This window comes from Panulirus ornatus, chromosome 64, assembly GCF_036320965.1.
Source record: "Panulirus ornatus isolate Po-2019 chromosome 64, ASM3632096v1, whole genome shotgun sequence".
NCBI classification, from domain to species: Eukaryota; Metazoa; Arthropoda; class Malacostraca; order Decapoda; family Palinuridae; genus Panulirus; species Panulirus ornatus.
Window position 1 is genome coordinate 22061987 of NC_092287.1, and position 17348 is coordinate 22079334.

The following is a 17348-nucleotide window of genomic DNA, read 5'->3' on the forward strand; positions in this document are numbered from 1 at the left end:
CATAAACTTTAGCATGGTTTATTTTATATGTTCTATGTGCTGCAGTTTTCAAAGCAGTGATGTGTCCATGTATTCCTTCTGACTTTTCACCTGCAATACTTACCTTCTGCTGTGACTGTTAGTTCTGCAAAACAGAAAAAATATATTATGGATACCTATTTTAAGTGCACAAATTCTCTGGTACATTAAAAGTACTGTACAGATTGAAAAATAAGTAATCTGGTACCTTTACCTTGCTCAGACATTTGCTGTGCCTGGAATTACCTATGGCTGAAAGGAACCTGAGAATGAAATGAAGGGTGTGAAATCCAACTTGTTAGATAGCACAGATGCCTTGTAAAGAAAAGTTTTTTAAATTGAGATGAAAGAGGTGTTCATAGATTATGATTGGCAAACATGAAAGCTATTGTTTGTTAATTACAAAATACATATGTCTCTGATTTAGAAATACTGCAGTGATTTTTCATTTTTCATGTTAAAGGCTTTGGTCATAAATAAAAGTCTTCTTTGAGGCTAGGACTTAAATGAAATATAAAGCGAGGTGGAAAGATAGTTAATTAAAGAGTGAAGAAAAGATAATATGAGTTTTAGAGGAACTTGAAAGCCTGACTCCTAAAAATGGGAAGGTTGTATCTGTTAGGAAAGTAAAAAGTTCAAAGACCTAGGTATGTTGGAAAAAGAAAGACATATCAGTGGAATCGCTGTGTGGCCACAGGGTAATCATGTGATCACTGTGTATTACGTGTTCTAGGTAATGGCTGGGGCACACAAGCAGCCAGTTGTTGGGATCAAAACTAGCGTAATATCTATAGAATAGGGAAAGAGAACTAGCACCACAGTAAAGGGCAGGTTAAGCAAGGTTTGACATATCGGTAGAGTTAACAAGTCTCATTAGTTTCGACTTGACTGTCAAGTAAGTATACTTTGTGCCTACTATGCATGGGGGCTGCATTTCTGAAAAAATATGTGTTCAGTGAATCTGCACTTAGCAAAGTTAATAGTATATGGGGATAATAGGTATTAATTTCAATACCTCCCAAAATCTCTCTTATTCTTTCCTGCCCTAGAAATAGGGGTATAATCAATAATTAACAACACAGCAGACACTCTCCTCATTTACAAGGCTGTGCAGATACACAATTAAGATGAACTGAAATCTTGAGGTTACTAAGTATTATGTAGTAAGTGTTTTCAACATGCAGATAAGACCACAATAAACAAATTATGACTGTCTGGAAGCAAGATGCCTCATAGGTTCAAGGAGGGAGAGATGGCTTCATGTCAAGGCATGCATAGTAACCTTTATTGTTAGGATCATATATCTAGCCTCTAGCATTGGCAGACAGCTAATCAGTTTTGAAACCTGTAAACTTTATGTCAGTCAGTTTTTTTTTTTTTTTTTTGTGAAGTTAGTGAATGTCTTTTAATGTGTTATGTTAATGTCTGTGTACAGTATGTCACACTTCTCAGTGTCACTGTTTTAATCCACAGGTGACCCTGTTGTGTTTTCTGGGGATGACAGAGACTTTATAAACTATTGCAATCTTCATGATTTGGGAGATGAGAGATATCCTATGTTTAAGAGCACCAACCATAATACTCACATGGAATCTCCAGAATGTACTGTAACACTAATAAATGCAGTAAAAACATCACAAGAGTGATCATCTTTTAAAGATCTGTTTGGCTGAAAGGATTAAATATTCTCATGGTCAGTATTCTGAAAATCGTTTTACATGGGTATTGGTGGTGGTACAAATTTCATAATGGTCATTCTTTTGATAACATTCATTTGGCTGTTGAAGGTGGTGGTAGGCTTACAGAACTTCTTTGTGAATTCTCAGTATGGTTGAGTGTGTAGCAAAGCCTTTCATACTTTGCTGCTTTTTATTATCAAGATATTTTCTATAGCACTAGATAAAAGAATTTCCAAGAAAATGCTTGTTTGAAAATTTCAGCTGTTTGATGAATCACTTATGGTTGTTCCAGTGTATAAGGGGCAGTGGTTGATATCTTTGAGTATGATTTCAAAACTTAAAGAGAAAATTAGTTTGGTTTGTAACCTAATAATCCAGTGGTATGCTGATTATCAAAATTCTTTTGTTCTGTTTTATTGTGTGTGTACGTTTACCTGTTTTGGAAATTTTTAATGAGAATTGAGTATTTGTTCCATAGATGTTTGTTGTTTGGGATGTATGCCTATCTTTTCATTCTGAAAGTAAGTACCTGTAGCTTTGCTTACCTCTTGCTTACTCTGTTTTATGCTAAGCCTAAAGCTTCATTTTGAATAAGCAGACTACAGATAATTGATAATTCTAAATCAAATATCAAAAATAGCATTAGTCTAATACAACACAAAGCAAGTGCAAGGAGACTTAATTTATGATGTTAAAGGTAGATTTCAGTCAGCAGATAGAATTGACTGTATAAAGATATACATGTAATTTAATCTTTACAAAAATGGCTAATGACTGTAATCTAAACTTTCATTCAACTTAAGATAAAATGAAATGTTTTCAAATGCTAAGTGGATCATTATTATTAACCACATAAGATAAGCTCTAAATCTTTTGCCAAGGTGACACAGGGTTGCTGTACCTAATCACACCTCAGATTTTTTTGATACTTCACAGTTGTCCTTAGCTTTATCCTTTACCCAACTTTATTCTTAATGAAAGTAGCATTGTGGAACAGTATGATGAACAAGAGTTATGTGGAAAGTGCTCCCCTACATAGTTACTTGCATCAGACACGAGATACATTTTTTTTTAGAACTAAGACTTGTTGATAAAGTTGTAGATCTTTAAGAATATCAGCAAGTAGTAGAAACTGTTGTATTTGTATGACATGACCAAGATGATAGATAGTGCTGAAATACTTTCTTATACATCCCAGTCATCTTTGGCTACTGATGATTTTGTTGTCGTCATCGTGCTTGTATGTATAAGTCCCATTATTATATGAATACCTTAGGGATACTTGTTATTAGGGCTTGGAAGACTTTGCAGCTTTAGAGTTAGATATTATAAAGGCACAGACTTGAAAGGATGTTAAATATGATAATATTTCGTAAACAGTTATCAGGTACTGTGATGTAGTTTATACATTTGTAAATGACACATGGAAGCATTTATCATCACGAATAAATTGTGTGATATTGAGAATTCGTAGAAAAGTTTTTCATTACTTATTAGTAAAGATTTCCTGCATTTTTAAGTACAGTGCCCTGCTTTTCATTACATTCATTTAGAAGAATCTTCCTTGACATTGTCTGTGCTGTAAGATAAGACTAATTGAGTACTTATACATAAACATGATTAATAATACTTTTCCAGAAACTGTGAATCTACAGGAGTGTTCACAACTGAAAGGAGACACACCAAAGCCTGCTATAAATTACGTAGAAACTAGCGATTGTTAACTGCTTCTGACATCATTAGTTGGGTAATACTTTTAAAACAAAATAAGACTTTTGGTGGTGTCTGCATTTGTATTCTTCTGCACCTGTGAAATGACAGTTTAATGCCTGAATATGTACTCCCTTTGTCTATTTTGGATGTTAATTAAATACTTTTTTGGAAAGCTATTATGTTATCATTCTTTAACAGAGCATTGTAGACTTGTTTAATATTAATGATAAGTCTTAATGCATCTAGCATTTCTCACCTTATTTACAGCTTTTCTTTCTACTTTTAACAACTTTTCTTGCTTGCATGTTCCTTTCTTATGCAGAATAGATGCCAAGGCACCCTCTTTCTTCTTAAGCAAGTGCTAGTCATTGTTTTGCTATGGATGTCTGTTTCTCTTATTGCCTAGGTGTCAAATAGTGTCTTAGACAATCAAGATAGAAAAGTTTAAAGAAAAACATTCTCACTAGTTTAGCCAAATGTGACCCACTCTATTATGAATTGCTGTGGATGGTGGGCCAGGCAATTCTCCTGCCTCAGTCAGACCCCATCCTTGTGCCCAGCACACATAATGAAAGGTCATAATTCACCATGTCTTGCTTTTCAGTCTTTATATTAGTAAATGCTTTTTCCCAAAATGCTAACTTGGTAAATCTTTCAGACTAGTAGGTACTGTGTGCAGTGCATCATGTATGCCTGAAGTCTTGACCATGTCATGTTGTCTACTCATCTATTTAGCTGGTCTCTGATTAGCCCATTCCTTCTGTTAGTACTCCAATTAATGTATATCTTAATAAACATCCTTTAGAATGCTTGTGCTGGATTATGCACTGAAATTTTTAAAGATTTACTAAGAATCCATTTGTACGTTTATAGGCATGTTTTATGGTTCAAAGTGCATGCCATCCTCTTTTGAGCCAAAGGCTTCTTCATTCTTTAACTGTTGATACATCTTTTGGATGAGGAAGATCTATCTCACTCTAGGCAAATTAATGATGACTGACATTTATTAGTAAAAAGTAGCTTTCAGAAAAGGGAAGATTATTCCTTGGATATGTTAATTTATCAGTCAACAGATATGGTGTAGCTTTCACCGAGTTTTCATTCCTGTCTTGTTTGGGCACAGCAGAAGTGAAGTGATTATAAAGTGGTAGGATGAATTGGTAAGCCATGAAGCACTGTGAAACAAGTTTGTTACATCTGGATGGATTGAACTTTCATGTATCTTTTTAACGTTTTAGCTTTGTAAGTGTGTTATTGAAGATTGTTGATGGAAACAGAAAAAAAGCTGAAGACTGAAAACCAAATGATATGGAGAAATAAGTCTCTCATTCTTCAGAGTTATTTATATAACAGCAGCTATTTAGCTATACCAGCAAATAAATGTCACCAGTAATTGAATGGAGGTTTGTGAATGGATATGTGGTAATTGAAGATGTGGCAGTAGTTTGAAAGCTGAATATTTTGTGAAGCATCATCATGTGACACTATAAATGATTTGAGAAATGGCATAACTGTTACAAAAAGATGTATCATCTTTTAACACAGTAATGAGACTCTTTTTCTTCCTAAAAGTTGACCTTGTAAAAGCATTGCAGATGTGGTAACTCACTCATTAGATCAGTTACACTTTACTGCGACAGCACAATACTGTTCTACATGGCAAATAGGGATGACATAGCTTCCATTTATTCTGTAGATAAGCCAGGAGTGAGAGCATAGTATTATGATAAAGACTGACCCAGTTAATGTAGTTATCTTACCTTCATTTAGAGCAGACAGCCCATAACTAATGAAAGCCTAACAATTTAGTAAATACTCCAAAGAAAGTGTAGATTACAGAGCAATAATTTAAACTGAAAAAAAGTATTTTCTTTTTGCATTTTTAATGCTAGAAAAACTTGCTCTCCTTTTGTATTCACTTATAGTGGCAGATTAACACGGGCATCCAGGGCATGTGCCTGGAAGTCCCACTCATTCAACCACATTTTGAAAAATGAATATCAGATGTGAGAGTGATAAGCGATGTAGAGTGTGTATCAATACATTCGGTGTTTTTTTTAATCATACCAACCACCTAGTAATTTGTTGTTTTTGTTTAATTGCTCTGGTTGGTTTGAGATATTTTTTCCTTGGATTAAGAGGACTTTATGAATGTTGCAATTGCTGTTATCAGAGGTAAGAAAATCCTAAGAGACAAATTGTAAGGTAGGGAAAAGAGTTGAAGGTAAAGATTAAAAAGACTACAAAAGGGAATAGAGGGGAAGTAGAAATTAGATGGGTTGTGCACTTTGTGGAGATGATGGTAGCCCAATGGCTGTTTTTGTGTTGTATTTCCCTGCCCAGTAATCATAGTGCAGGCTCAGGAAAAGGCCTCTTGCAAAATGTTTGCACTGGGATCCCCATAAACATAATCTGCACTGCTCACTTATCCGATGCAGTAACCTTGATCAGAAATTGGGCTTACCTTTTTGAATGACTTGCGACCTTTATGATTGAGGAAAAGGTCAGAATGATTGTGGATTCTCAAGGCCTACCTCTTTCATTTTTGTTTGCTTATCATTGTGATTGAGTTTGAAAGTGTGTCAATGCAAATAAAAATGAGGTTATTAGGTTTAACAGGGCAGAGGAACAGATTACTTGGGGTGTGAGTTTGAATGGAGAAAATTTGGAAGAAGTGAAGTATTTTAGAGACCTAGGAGTGGACATGGCAGTGAATGGAACCATAGAAGCAGAAGTAAAGTGGGTGAGGGATGAAGGAAGAAGTGAAGTATTTTAGAGACCTGGGAGTGGACATGGCAGTGAATGGAACCATGGAAGAAGTGAGGTGGGTGAGGGGACGAAGGTTCTAAGAACATTTTGGAATGTGTAGAAAGAGAATTCGTTATATGTGAAGGCAAAATCTCCATGAAAACTAAGAAGGTTCATGTGGTGAAACATGGTGGCATGAACCTCAGTCATTCTTGTTTCCTGAGGTGAAACATGGTGGCATGAACCTCAGTGGTCTTGAAGTGAAGATGTGTGGAAAGCTAATTTGTTGAAAGCCTTAACCTAATAATGGTACTGAGAAGCAAGGAGGTGGGGGCACATGCTCTTTGAGATATAGAATTTTGTGTTTGTTTTTCTACAAACTCTTGGAAGGATCTCCAAATGAACTGTTTTTGATGGTCTTATACAATGAGTAGGGCCATTGGTCAGGTGTATAACACCTAGGTCTATAGGCATCTAGTTTTGACGTGCTCTTTGGTCTGGTTGTGTTGCAGTGTAGCTGCAAATGGCACAAGATTTTACACATTTTCTTACTTTTTTTTAATGATTTTAGTTGTGTACTAAATTTAGATACTATACAGAGGTTTCTTTTAATGGCATAGCTGTTAAATACTGGTAGAAGAAGACAGACAGGCAGCAGGTTTATGAGTGTTGGGAAAGGAGGTTCAGCTAACTATTGTACAATGAGTTCACATGGGACTTTTGGCTTTAAGGATTTTTTACTTGAAGTTTATGATAATTTCACATGGTTTGCAATAATGTTCATTTTATATTTGTTTTAATAACAAAAAACTTGGAATAGAATACTTCTGGGCTCATCTTGGGTCATAGGCTTATCTTAGTATTTAAAAGGACCATTCCTTTCCCAATAATACTCTTAACCTTCAGTGTCAGATGCAGAGTGAATTTCTATCCTTAGAAAAAAAATACATCTCATATGGCACAAAATAAGGTAAGTTTGAGGGTTTATCAGCAGCCTCAGTTCAGCTATGCTCTTATTTTTCTTGCTCTCTGGTTAACTCCTGTTAAGAAAGAAACATTTTAAACTTATGAAAAGCTATTTTGCCTCAAAGGAACTCATTTAAGAAGCCATTTTTCTTCTTAACCCTCCTTTCCTTCGTTACTCTCACATTTTCTTTAGTGTAATTTGGGGTTTTGCAGAAATGAAGGTAATGGGTGTTTTTGCTTCAATGATCCAGATTATAGGAGGCAGTGACAGGCAGTGGTCTTGTAAGGTAATCCTGTCATTACTTGTTTTTCTTTACAAGAAGGGAGTTTTGCATCTATGGGGCATCATCTCACAAACATTCTCTGCTGTTGTTTAAGTTCTTAAATCTATGTATGTTGTTTGCACTACCCATGTCCTGATTCATACTGTTTTATTCATCCACCATTCTCATACTATAAAAGTATTTCCTTACATCCTTATTTCCAGGTTTTTATTTAATTTCATGTTGTTTCATTTGGTCGCTCTGTTGCTTCATCTCTCTAGGAACTGTTCACTGTCCTCAGTATCAATCTCTCAAGAATTTAAAGATTGTCATAAAATCACCCCCTTTTTTCTCTTCCAAGGTAGGTAAATATAAGCTTCCAGCCTTTGGCTGTTGCTTAGCTCTCTTAATTCTGGTACCATCTTCATTGCCCTCCTCTGAACATTCTTTGTGCTCTTCAGGTCCAATGACCAAATCTGAGAAGCATATTTTAGCCTTATGTAGAATATGAATAGCTTGCAAATAATTTCCTTATCCACACACTTCAAAGCTATTCTGATATTTGCCAGGAGACAGATTGTCTTCTTATCTATTCTCCTAATATGGGACTCTGGCAACAGAATCCTGAAGCTTATTTCCTGCTTGACAATAATCATGTTAAGGCCATCATACACTTTGTTCCATCCTCAATACTTTACATTTGCTTGGGTTGAATTTCACCTACCGTATTTCAGACCAGTTATGGAGTCTGTTCAGGTCCCTTTGTAAAGGAATCCTTCTTGCCTTTAAGTTCCTTCATGACCTTTGCATCATCTTAGAACATATTTAGGTAGGATTCAATACCTTCAGGAAAAATCACTGATATAGACAAAGAAGAGTAACAGTCCCAGAACCAAACCCTGTAGCACTCCACTGGTCACCTCAACCTATTTCGAAAAGGCTCTTCTGACATGTGTCTGTTGTCTCCTCCCACTGATATAATCCTGTATCCATCATAGAAGTTTCCCTCTTATTCATACTTGGAGATCCAGCTTCTTAATCAGCCTCCCATGCAGTACAGTGCCAAATGCTTTCTGGCAGTTCAGATCCAGAGAGTCTATCTAACGTTCCCTATTGTCCAGAATTGTCCTTAGATAGGTGGTGGGAATACCAACAGGTTATTGTTGGGATTTTACTAATAATTTCAAATGACACCAAAGGTCTCTTTATTTTCTTTGCTCAATGGCCTCCTCAGCAGAGAGATACATCTTTGGATTATGATAGTCGTTGCTTATGTGTTAAATGAAATGAAAGTCACCCATTGGAAAATGATATTCATGTTTTCTGCACTATCAAATTCACAGATAAATCACATTATGATCCAGTGCCAACTTCACGCAACTTTGGAAGAATGATGATCTCCTTCCGCTGTTCTTTGTGGAGAAATCGAGATAAAATGGGTAAGATGTGAATATGCAATGAAATTTAGGCCTTTTTATCATACAGAAGTTTTTAAGGAGTACTTTAGATTTTCAAGAGGGAGAAACAAATACTGCACTTGGGTGGGAATTTTTGTGACAGCAGAAATGTAATTACAAGTGAAATTTAAGGGATTTTCTGTCAATGTTTTTACAGTATTTTTCCAAGAAAGACTGAAAAATTATTCACCACTGGTATCCCCTGTAGAACAGCAACTTGCCGAGTGATATTATACACTCACAAGATTTAAGAATTTGGGTACACACCCTCATATTGCCATGTAACCTCTCATAGCTGAAATGAATTCAAAAGAAAAGTATTTTTGATGATTCAAGTGTTTTTTCCTTCATTAGTGAAATATTTTAAGGTATTTTTTTTTACTCACCATGCATCCCATAATCTCACAGAAAATTATTTGCAATTCAGATCTCACCCTCTGATTGTCAGCTCGCAAACAGACACATGTCAACTAATGCTCTTTCTTGCCACAGTTTGTCTCTGCTTTTTCAGTACCCCAGATATAGCAGACAACTGTGACTTACTAACAATGTTGACTTTGAAAGAACAAAAACAAAATGTGGCTGAGACACTGGAGTCACATTTTGAAGAACAAACTAATGAGGAACTCATGCAGTTGGAGGCAAGGAAACTGAGAAAAAAGAGCCAAAACATCCCCTACCCCATGCCACTTTATAACAAAGGGGTATCATACATTTTCAACCATTTAGATGAAGTTATAGCCCTCATTAATGACAAGGATTCCACTTGTTCTCTAAATGTCTTGTGGATGTTTCACATAGCTACAGGGAACTTTATAAAAAGAGAGTTATATATTACGGATAAAATTGGGTGGCTTTTTTGAAAAAGTCTAGGAAAAATTCTCCACCTCTAATTTAAGCAGATGCTGAATCAAACAATTCAGTGAATGGCCTAAACAACCTTAGTACCCTTCCCTCTCTGTCCTGTTAACCTTCACTTCACCCCATTCCACTCCATTACCACCTCAAGCCCTTTTTGTTAAAATTTTATAAAATATCATATAAACTACCATACTGTCCTGAGGATAGTAGGTTTTAGACTAAGTTGTTGCCTTTACATTTCAAACTGAAGGTTTAGATATATAAAAGTAGTGCTCAAGAGTTTAAAACTTCCTTACAGAATGAGTTTCAACTGTTTGATGGATATCAATATCTATGTAGTTTTGATATTAACAGCTTACAATGCAAATTCTTGCTTTATTGACAGTTGTGCAGGGAAGAGAAGGATACAATGGAATGTGTTTTCATGGATAGCTAATACAATCAGGGTTGGTTTTTGTTAGAACTAGTAATTAAATTTCTTGTTTGAAATACATACTATATTAAGTAAAACCTTAATTTACCAGAATGACTGGAGGGTTCATTATTACCTACACAGCCACTTGTGCCACCACCTCTTCCATACCCTATGCCACTAACATGACTGTCAGTGCCACTACCACTAACACCACCTCTGTAACCACCTGTGCCACCACCTCTGTCATCCCTCTTAACACCATCTCTTCCACCATTTCTACCAACTCTGCCACCATGATTGTTACTTCCTTTCCCATCACTGCTACTAGTACCTCTGCTAGTTAGGTCACCACACCTAGAGAAGCACAACAAGCTAAGAGAGAAGACCCAGAGAAATGTAAAAATTATGCCATAATTAAGGAAACTGAGTTACAAGGAAAGGCTAGAGGTTTTAAATTTGTTCACTTTGGAAAAGAGAAGTTATGGGTGACCTGATCACAAACTTTAAGTTTTTGAAATAGTTCGATGACATGGACAGTGAACAGTTCTTTGAGAGATGTAGGGATAGAGCATCCAATGGACATAACATGAGATTAAGCAAAATCTTATAAAATGTAAAGAAATACTTTTTTAGTATGAGAGTGGTGCTTGAATGGAATAGAATGACTGATGACATGGTCAATGGAGAAGCATACATAAATTTAGGACATCATGTGATCGTATAGAATGTTCAAGAGATTGTGCCTCATGAGTGTAAAACTTCCTCCTCATGTAATAGAAATAGGTCATTACCTCCTCTTCCACCATCTCTACTTTAACCTGCCATATCTCCAACACCAACTCTTCCACTTTCCTTGCCAAAGCCCTTACAAATACTTGTGTCACCATCCACCCCCTTTGCCAACATCTGTCACCCTGTTTCCGTCTCTGTCACTCCTTTTGCCACCAGTACTAATACCATCTCTGCCACCCACTTCCACAAACCTGCCACCACCTCCACAGCCACCTGCATTATCTCCTTGCCAACATCATTACCAACACCATTACCTTCACATACACAACCACATTCTCTGCATCCTGTGCCAACTCCTATGCCATCAATAGTGTGACAAACCCAGCCTCATACTCTTCCATCATCGGTCAATCCCTTACTACCAACATCCCAGAAACAATACCTTTACTACCATCACTACTGTCACCTCTGCCACCACCTTTACAACTATCTGAGCCACCTCTGCCACCACCTTTACAACTATCTGAGCCACCTCTGCCACCACCTTTACATCTACTCAGGCCAAATTTGCCACCAACACTACCACAATTTCTTACACCATCCCTCCTCTGTCACCACCACTGCTACTACCTCTTCCATCATATCTGCAGTTACCTTTGCCATCCCCATTGTCACCACTTTTACAACTACCTGTGCTGTTACCTCTGTTATCCACTCTGATTCCATTGCCACCGTGATTTCCACTGAATTTTCCACCATATGCCACAAATGTACCACCCTCTTTACTACAGGCCATACAGCCATCTCTGCCACTACCTTTGTCACTATCTGCGCCATCCCCTTTGTTGTCCCCTTTACCACTACTTCACCATGTTGTCACTAGCAGTGTTCTCTCTCCGACCACTACCATTACCGCTGCTTTTTTGATGGTCTCTTCCACCTTTTTTTCCACCATTTCTGCATCCACCCTTGCAGTCACTCCCTTTTTCACCATAACACTCAACTTTTCCATCCCCTTTGCAGCTGCTTTACCAGCCGTCACTTCCAGCACCCCTGCCATCCCCTATGCAGCTCTTGCTTCCTCACCTCAGCCAGTTCCACCACCACCTCTTCCAATATCTGCATCCCCTTTGCCACCACTTTTGCCATCTCCTTTGCCTTTCTCATACACCATTACTGCCACCACCCCTGCCACAAACTCTTCCTCCATCCCTGCAGTCACCCCTATTGCCACCTTCTCTGCAACCATTATATCACAACCTTTGACACCACCACCTTTATAGCCACCTGTGCTACCACCTCTATCATCAACTCTTCCACAATCTCAGTCACCCTCTTTTCTATCATTTTTGAAACTACATCCTTTGTAACCACCACCCCTGGCACCCTTAACACCATTTCTTTCACTATGTCTTTTGTGCACTTTGCAATCACCACTGTTACGATCATTTGTGCCACTACCTCTGCCATCCCTTCTACCACCACTATTATCAGAACATCTTCCACCATATCTACAAACCTGTTTTACAACCTGCTGTAATACCCTTTTTGTCACCACTTCTGCTTGGATATATCCTCTGCCAACAGCACTACACCACCCCTTTCACCATCTCTGCCACTATGTCTCCTGCCACAACTACTACAATCAGTGTCACCACCTCTCCACCACATCTACTACCGTTACAACTAACTACCTGCGCCACCACCTTTCATTATATGGCTCATCATTTGTGTCCCATCTAACACTATTTTCCTTTGTTTTCTCTGTTGCTCTCTTGACTCAGAAAACTTTCTCCTTTGATTATTTTAATTCCTGTCATGAGGCCATTACATCCTTTCATCAAGCTGAGATCTTCCTCTTACATCTCATTGTACAGAACAGGGAATGTTTGTAGTCCTCCCATACAGAGGGAGAGGGGGGATGAAATCCTCACAATTTCCATTCTTAACAGTCTGGTGCAAATTATTATCCACTCTATCCATATTTTAGACCATTACAATCATCTCCCAATACTTTGGATGTCTCCGCATCTAATCTTTTGTGTTGTAGCTACACACTCTTGCCCCAGTTTGTTATTTGACTACACTCTTGTAAATATTCAATATTAATTCCACCTCTGCACAGTCACCCCTACTCTAAATATCAACAGTAACATTTTGATAGAGCAGACTAAACTAACTTTCAAATGTTGCTTTTTTATTTTACTTGGAAAGATTACAGTCTCCCTTCTGGTGATGCCTCTGTCTCTGCTGAGTATATGGAAACATACAGGTATCCCCTTTTCCTTTAAAATAACTATTTCTTATAATCAGTGGTTCACTCATTCCTGTTCTGAGGTCATATGGGCAAGGGATGTGGCATGTCAGATCTGGTAAAACTTCTGATTCACATTCATCTTTTATCTCCGCCTGAAATTGTTACAGATATGTTATTTATGTGAAAATTTCCTTTATCCAAAGGATTTATAGGAATCTTTCCTGTGCTTTTCTATCCTGACAGTACTATAGCTGTCTTTTCCATAAACAGAGGATCTCTTTTTGTTTCTAAATTCTCTTCTAATTTCACCTTGGATGACTCTAACAGTACCTCATCTCTTGATCCTCTTACTGCTCCTGTGCCCCTCCCCATAAACTCTTCGTAGATTCCAAAAAAAAAACTCTTTCTTTGGACACAACCTGTTTTTTTTATTCTAGTTTTCAGTAATTCTCCTCATTTCTTTAGCTTGAATCATTCAGAGAGAGTACACTTTTTCCTTTCTTGAATAAGGCATTACAGTAGTCAGTAACTTCATAGACACACCTGTGTTAAATCAAGGACACTATCTTTTACAGTCAAACGTTTTGACTCCGTTTTTGTAAGTCGGGTAATACTGAGGAAATAAACCTGATTTAAACAGAGCTCAAAGTATGAATGTTAGGACACATGACTGAAATATCTTGACGGAGAAAACTTTTCAATATTGAAGGAGGTAGGGGAGTTATAGGGCAGGAATTATTAAGAGGTCCAGTAGAAATAACACCATATAGGAGTGTTCTGCATTATCTGAAAATGGTGACAAAAAGATAATTCATGCATAAGTGAACCCATTAATACTGGGCAACTGCATAGCTGGGAAAAGATGTATTTTGACTATGCCTCTGTATCATGAAACCATCCAAGGAGGGAGTATTTGAAGAGCTTGGGGAATTTGCATTTCCTGCCTTGATTTACATGCAGACTGTCATACTAGAAAGTAGTTCTTGGGTAAGTTAAGTCAGAATTCAGGGAATTTTGTTAGAATAGTATTTAGATTTTTAATTCATTTGTATAGTAGAAATATTTATTTAGAAAATAAATTTTGTGTTATTGCTCAACCTTTTCTGGAAATAAGATATATTGCATTAGAGAAGTACATATTTTTTCTAGATGAACAGAATAGATTTCAGATATAAGAATTATGATATGTATAAATAGTGATTTTTTTATTTTCAGAAACAAAACAGAAAAGTCATCAACTTCCCAAAACTTATGACCGAAAGAAGAGTGTAGCTTGTTTAATGGCAGAGCATGTTAGAGGACAGAATGGCAATGCTGCACAGTTGATGAACCTGAAGAGTATGGACTGTAGTGCTGGTGATGTAAGCATGAGAGAAAATAAAGAATCTAGTGTCCCTAAATTGACACCCTCTGAGCCATCTGGTGCAGTGGGTATCTTTAGCACAGCCCACAGAGAAATACCCATAACAAATGCTACCCCAGTTACTGATGTGAAACCTAAACTTAGCATAAGTAGCAATTCTGAAATTCATGATGATATAGAAGAAACAAAAGGAGGAGTAACTGTTGCAGATGATCAAAATCTGCAAGATATTGCTGTACCTCTTATAGATATTTATTCGGATAATCATATTCACCCTAAAGAATCTGAAATGAGCTCCAGTAGACAACGTCATGTCAGTGTTGGTCTTCCAGAGTGCCAGAAAATTGTGGACACTTCTGCATCAAGCTCATCACAACCTGATATCACAGCAGTGTCTTGGCAAAATCTCAGCGTTCAGTTGCTAAACAGAAGGATTAGTAAGAGTGACCGGGAGATAATTTTCACCACTACAAGCATTATGAATGAAAATGCAAGGTCAGTTTCTGCTGGTGATGTCAGATTAACTGAACAGTTCCCCAGACTAGAGCGAGTCCCCTTTTCACCTTCAGTAAAACTTTCTCGACATTCTGATGTAAAGAGACCTTGGCCTCTTGTATGGCAACCCAGTGTTGATAGTCTTTATGGATCACCACATTTTTCAAGAAAAGATATTTTCCACATTAAGAAAGTATTGCCAAGCTCGAAATCAGGTGAATGTACTGAAAGAGATTATATGAATAAACCTCATGGAAAGTCTAGTGTAAGTAGTTGTGGAAGCAGTAGACATTTAAGAGTAACTGCCATCATCAATAATGTCAAAAGATCATTCTCAGACCTGTTTAATTTGGAGGAAAATCATTTTATCCACAACGACCTAGATATTGTAACGCCATCCACAGATGATCCAGAAGACAGCACAATTTCTGAAACACACAGTACGTGAAGGATCCCTGCTAGCCATATCGATATTTCTGGCCAGTGTCAGCTGGATTCGAGCATGGGAAGCCCGGCTATACCAAAAACGTATCACCTCTACTCAACAACTGTCTTCCATGAACCAAGCAATCATGACCCATAAAAGCATGAAGTAATTACCTGAATATTCCCACCTTCTCCCTTCTATACATACATATACCTCACTAAACTTCAGGCTCAAGCTTTGATGAACATTGGATAAGTGTGTGTACATTCCAGAGCTAAGTTTGGGATTGTAGGACTCTCATTTCAATTAAAAAAGGAAGAACTTTTATGTTGTCATGCATTATAAGTTTATTTATGAATGGATGATACCCAAGTTTTTCTGTGAACATTGTTTATAACCAAATTGCTAATTCTTTAGAGAACGATGTGTAAGGTTTTTTTTGGGTGATATAAGGGTCTCTATTGGTTATTCTGATAACCATGGGTGTCTCCTGACAGCCATTGTATTTAATGAATTGATAAATAGCTGGACAGTAAGATAATTACAATTTATATTACAATGGTGTTTTCTGTCATCTCTGCATTTGAGAATCATATGCTCAGCCAGTTGATGAATGATTTAGATTTCTTGTTCTCTGTGTGATCTTCATAGCACTTTGATCACAGACAAGCATCATTTGTTGTGGTATCTAACAAGGAACTTTGAGATGCATTGTTATCTGCTGAAGATGAGAAAATTGATTTAAAGTTAGATGTTCATTTCATTAGAATATTGTTCAGTATATATTTTTCTTGTGTAAAGAAGCTCTCTAAATGAAATTCATTTAAGCCCTAAGCTGTAGATTGGGTATGTGTGAAGTCAAAGGAGTTGCTAATTTCTACAAAAAGTCATTAATAGTTTGATTCCTATTCTTCAGGTGGAAAGCTTACATCTGCAAGCCTCGTCTTTATGAGAGCTATACGTTATATTGTCAGTTCATGCATGAGGTGTGTTGTTGGTGGGTTAAAAACTATACTGCACATTTCTACTATACATATCTAAAGTATCTTTGGATTTGTTATTGCCCTCAGAGATGACCACTTTTTCTGGCAGTGAATTTCACTCATTTACTGCTCCTGTCCAAAGGAGAATTTTTTTTTAACCTTACACTATCCTTTATCTAACTTTTTACTATAACCTCTTTTGATAGATGAAGTATTCCTTGATAGCATCCTCTTACAGTATATATATAATTATGTAAATTGTACATGTATGTTGCTCAATTCATTTAAACAAATGTCATAAACTTGTCATTGGTGAATACATTGTCATTTATTGTGTCATTGTATAATTACATATTTCCAGTCAGATTTTGTTGTTCTCAAAGAAGTTTATGTATTTCATGACATTCTAAAACTAAGATCAATTCTTTTTCAGCTAGTATGACAAGCAGATTGTGTTATGCCATCATCATATTGTAAATATTAAAGTAGTCCTTGTAAATATTGTTTGTAAATAAAAAAGGATGGATGACCACTATAGTATGTATTTTCATAAAAAGATAACACAGGGCTGTTTGAAAATTTTAAATGCTTTTCTACCTTGAAAGGGATCACCCTGTTAGTGTTGACAAAGAGAGGTCTTTACACATTATGAGTACTGATGAGCCCATCTAGTCATCCCCACCCCCTTCTGTCTAAGGGTAGGATTTATGTGTCAGAGGTGGAGGGAACAAGGAGAAGCAGGAGACCAAATTGGATTTGAAAGGATGGAAAGAAAAAGCTTTTCAGTAGTTGGGGCCTGAACATTCAGGAGGATGAAAGGTGTGCAAGGAACAGAGTGAACTGGAATGATGTGGTATACCAGGGTTGATGTGCTGTCAATGGACTAAACCAGGGCATGTGAAACCTCTGGATTAAACCATGGAAAGGTCTGTGGGGCCTGGATGTGGAAAGGGAGCTCTGGTTTCGGTGCA

At 37.0% G+C, this 17348-nt stretch overlaps 1 protein-coding gene across 3 annotated transcripts in view; it reads left to right on the forward strand.

Moving 5' to 3' along the window:
• The window catches only part of LOC139746090 (uncharacterized), a 91270-nt gene extending 74363 nt beyond the window's left edge, over nucleotides 1–16907 (forward strand). For 2 of the 3 annotated variants that reach the window (XM_071656920.1, XM_071656921.1), the window contains exons 7-8: nucleotides 8731–8826; nucleotides 14325–16907. In XM_071656920.1, the coding sequence (XP_071513021.1) occupies nucleotides 8731–8826; nucleotides 14325–15415 (1187 nt within the window). In that variant the 3' untranslated portion in view covers nucleotides 15416–16907. The remainder of the gene's footprint in view (nucleotides 1–8730; nucleotides 8827–14324) is intronic. The other variant, XM_071656922.1, reaches the window with a different exon arrangement.
• The last annotated feature ends 441 nt before the right edge of the window (nucleotides 16908–17348 follow it).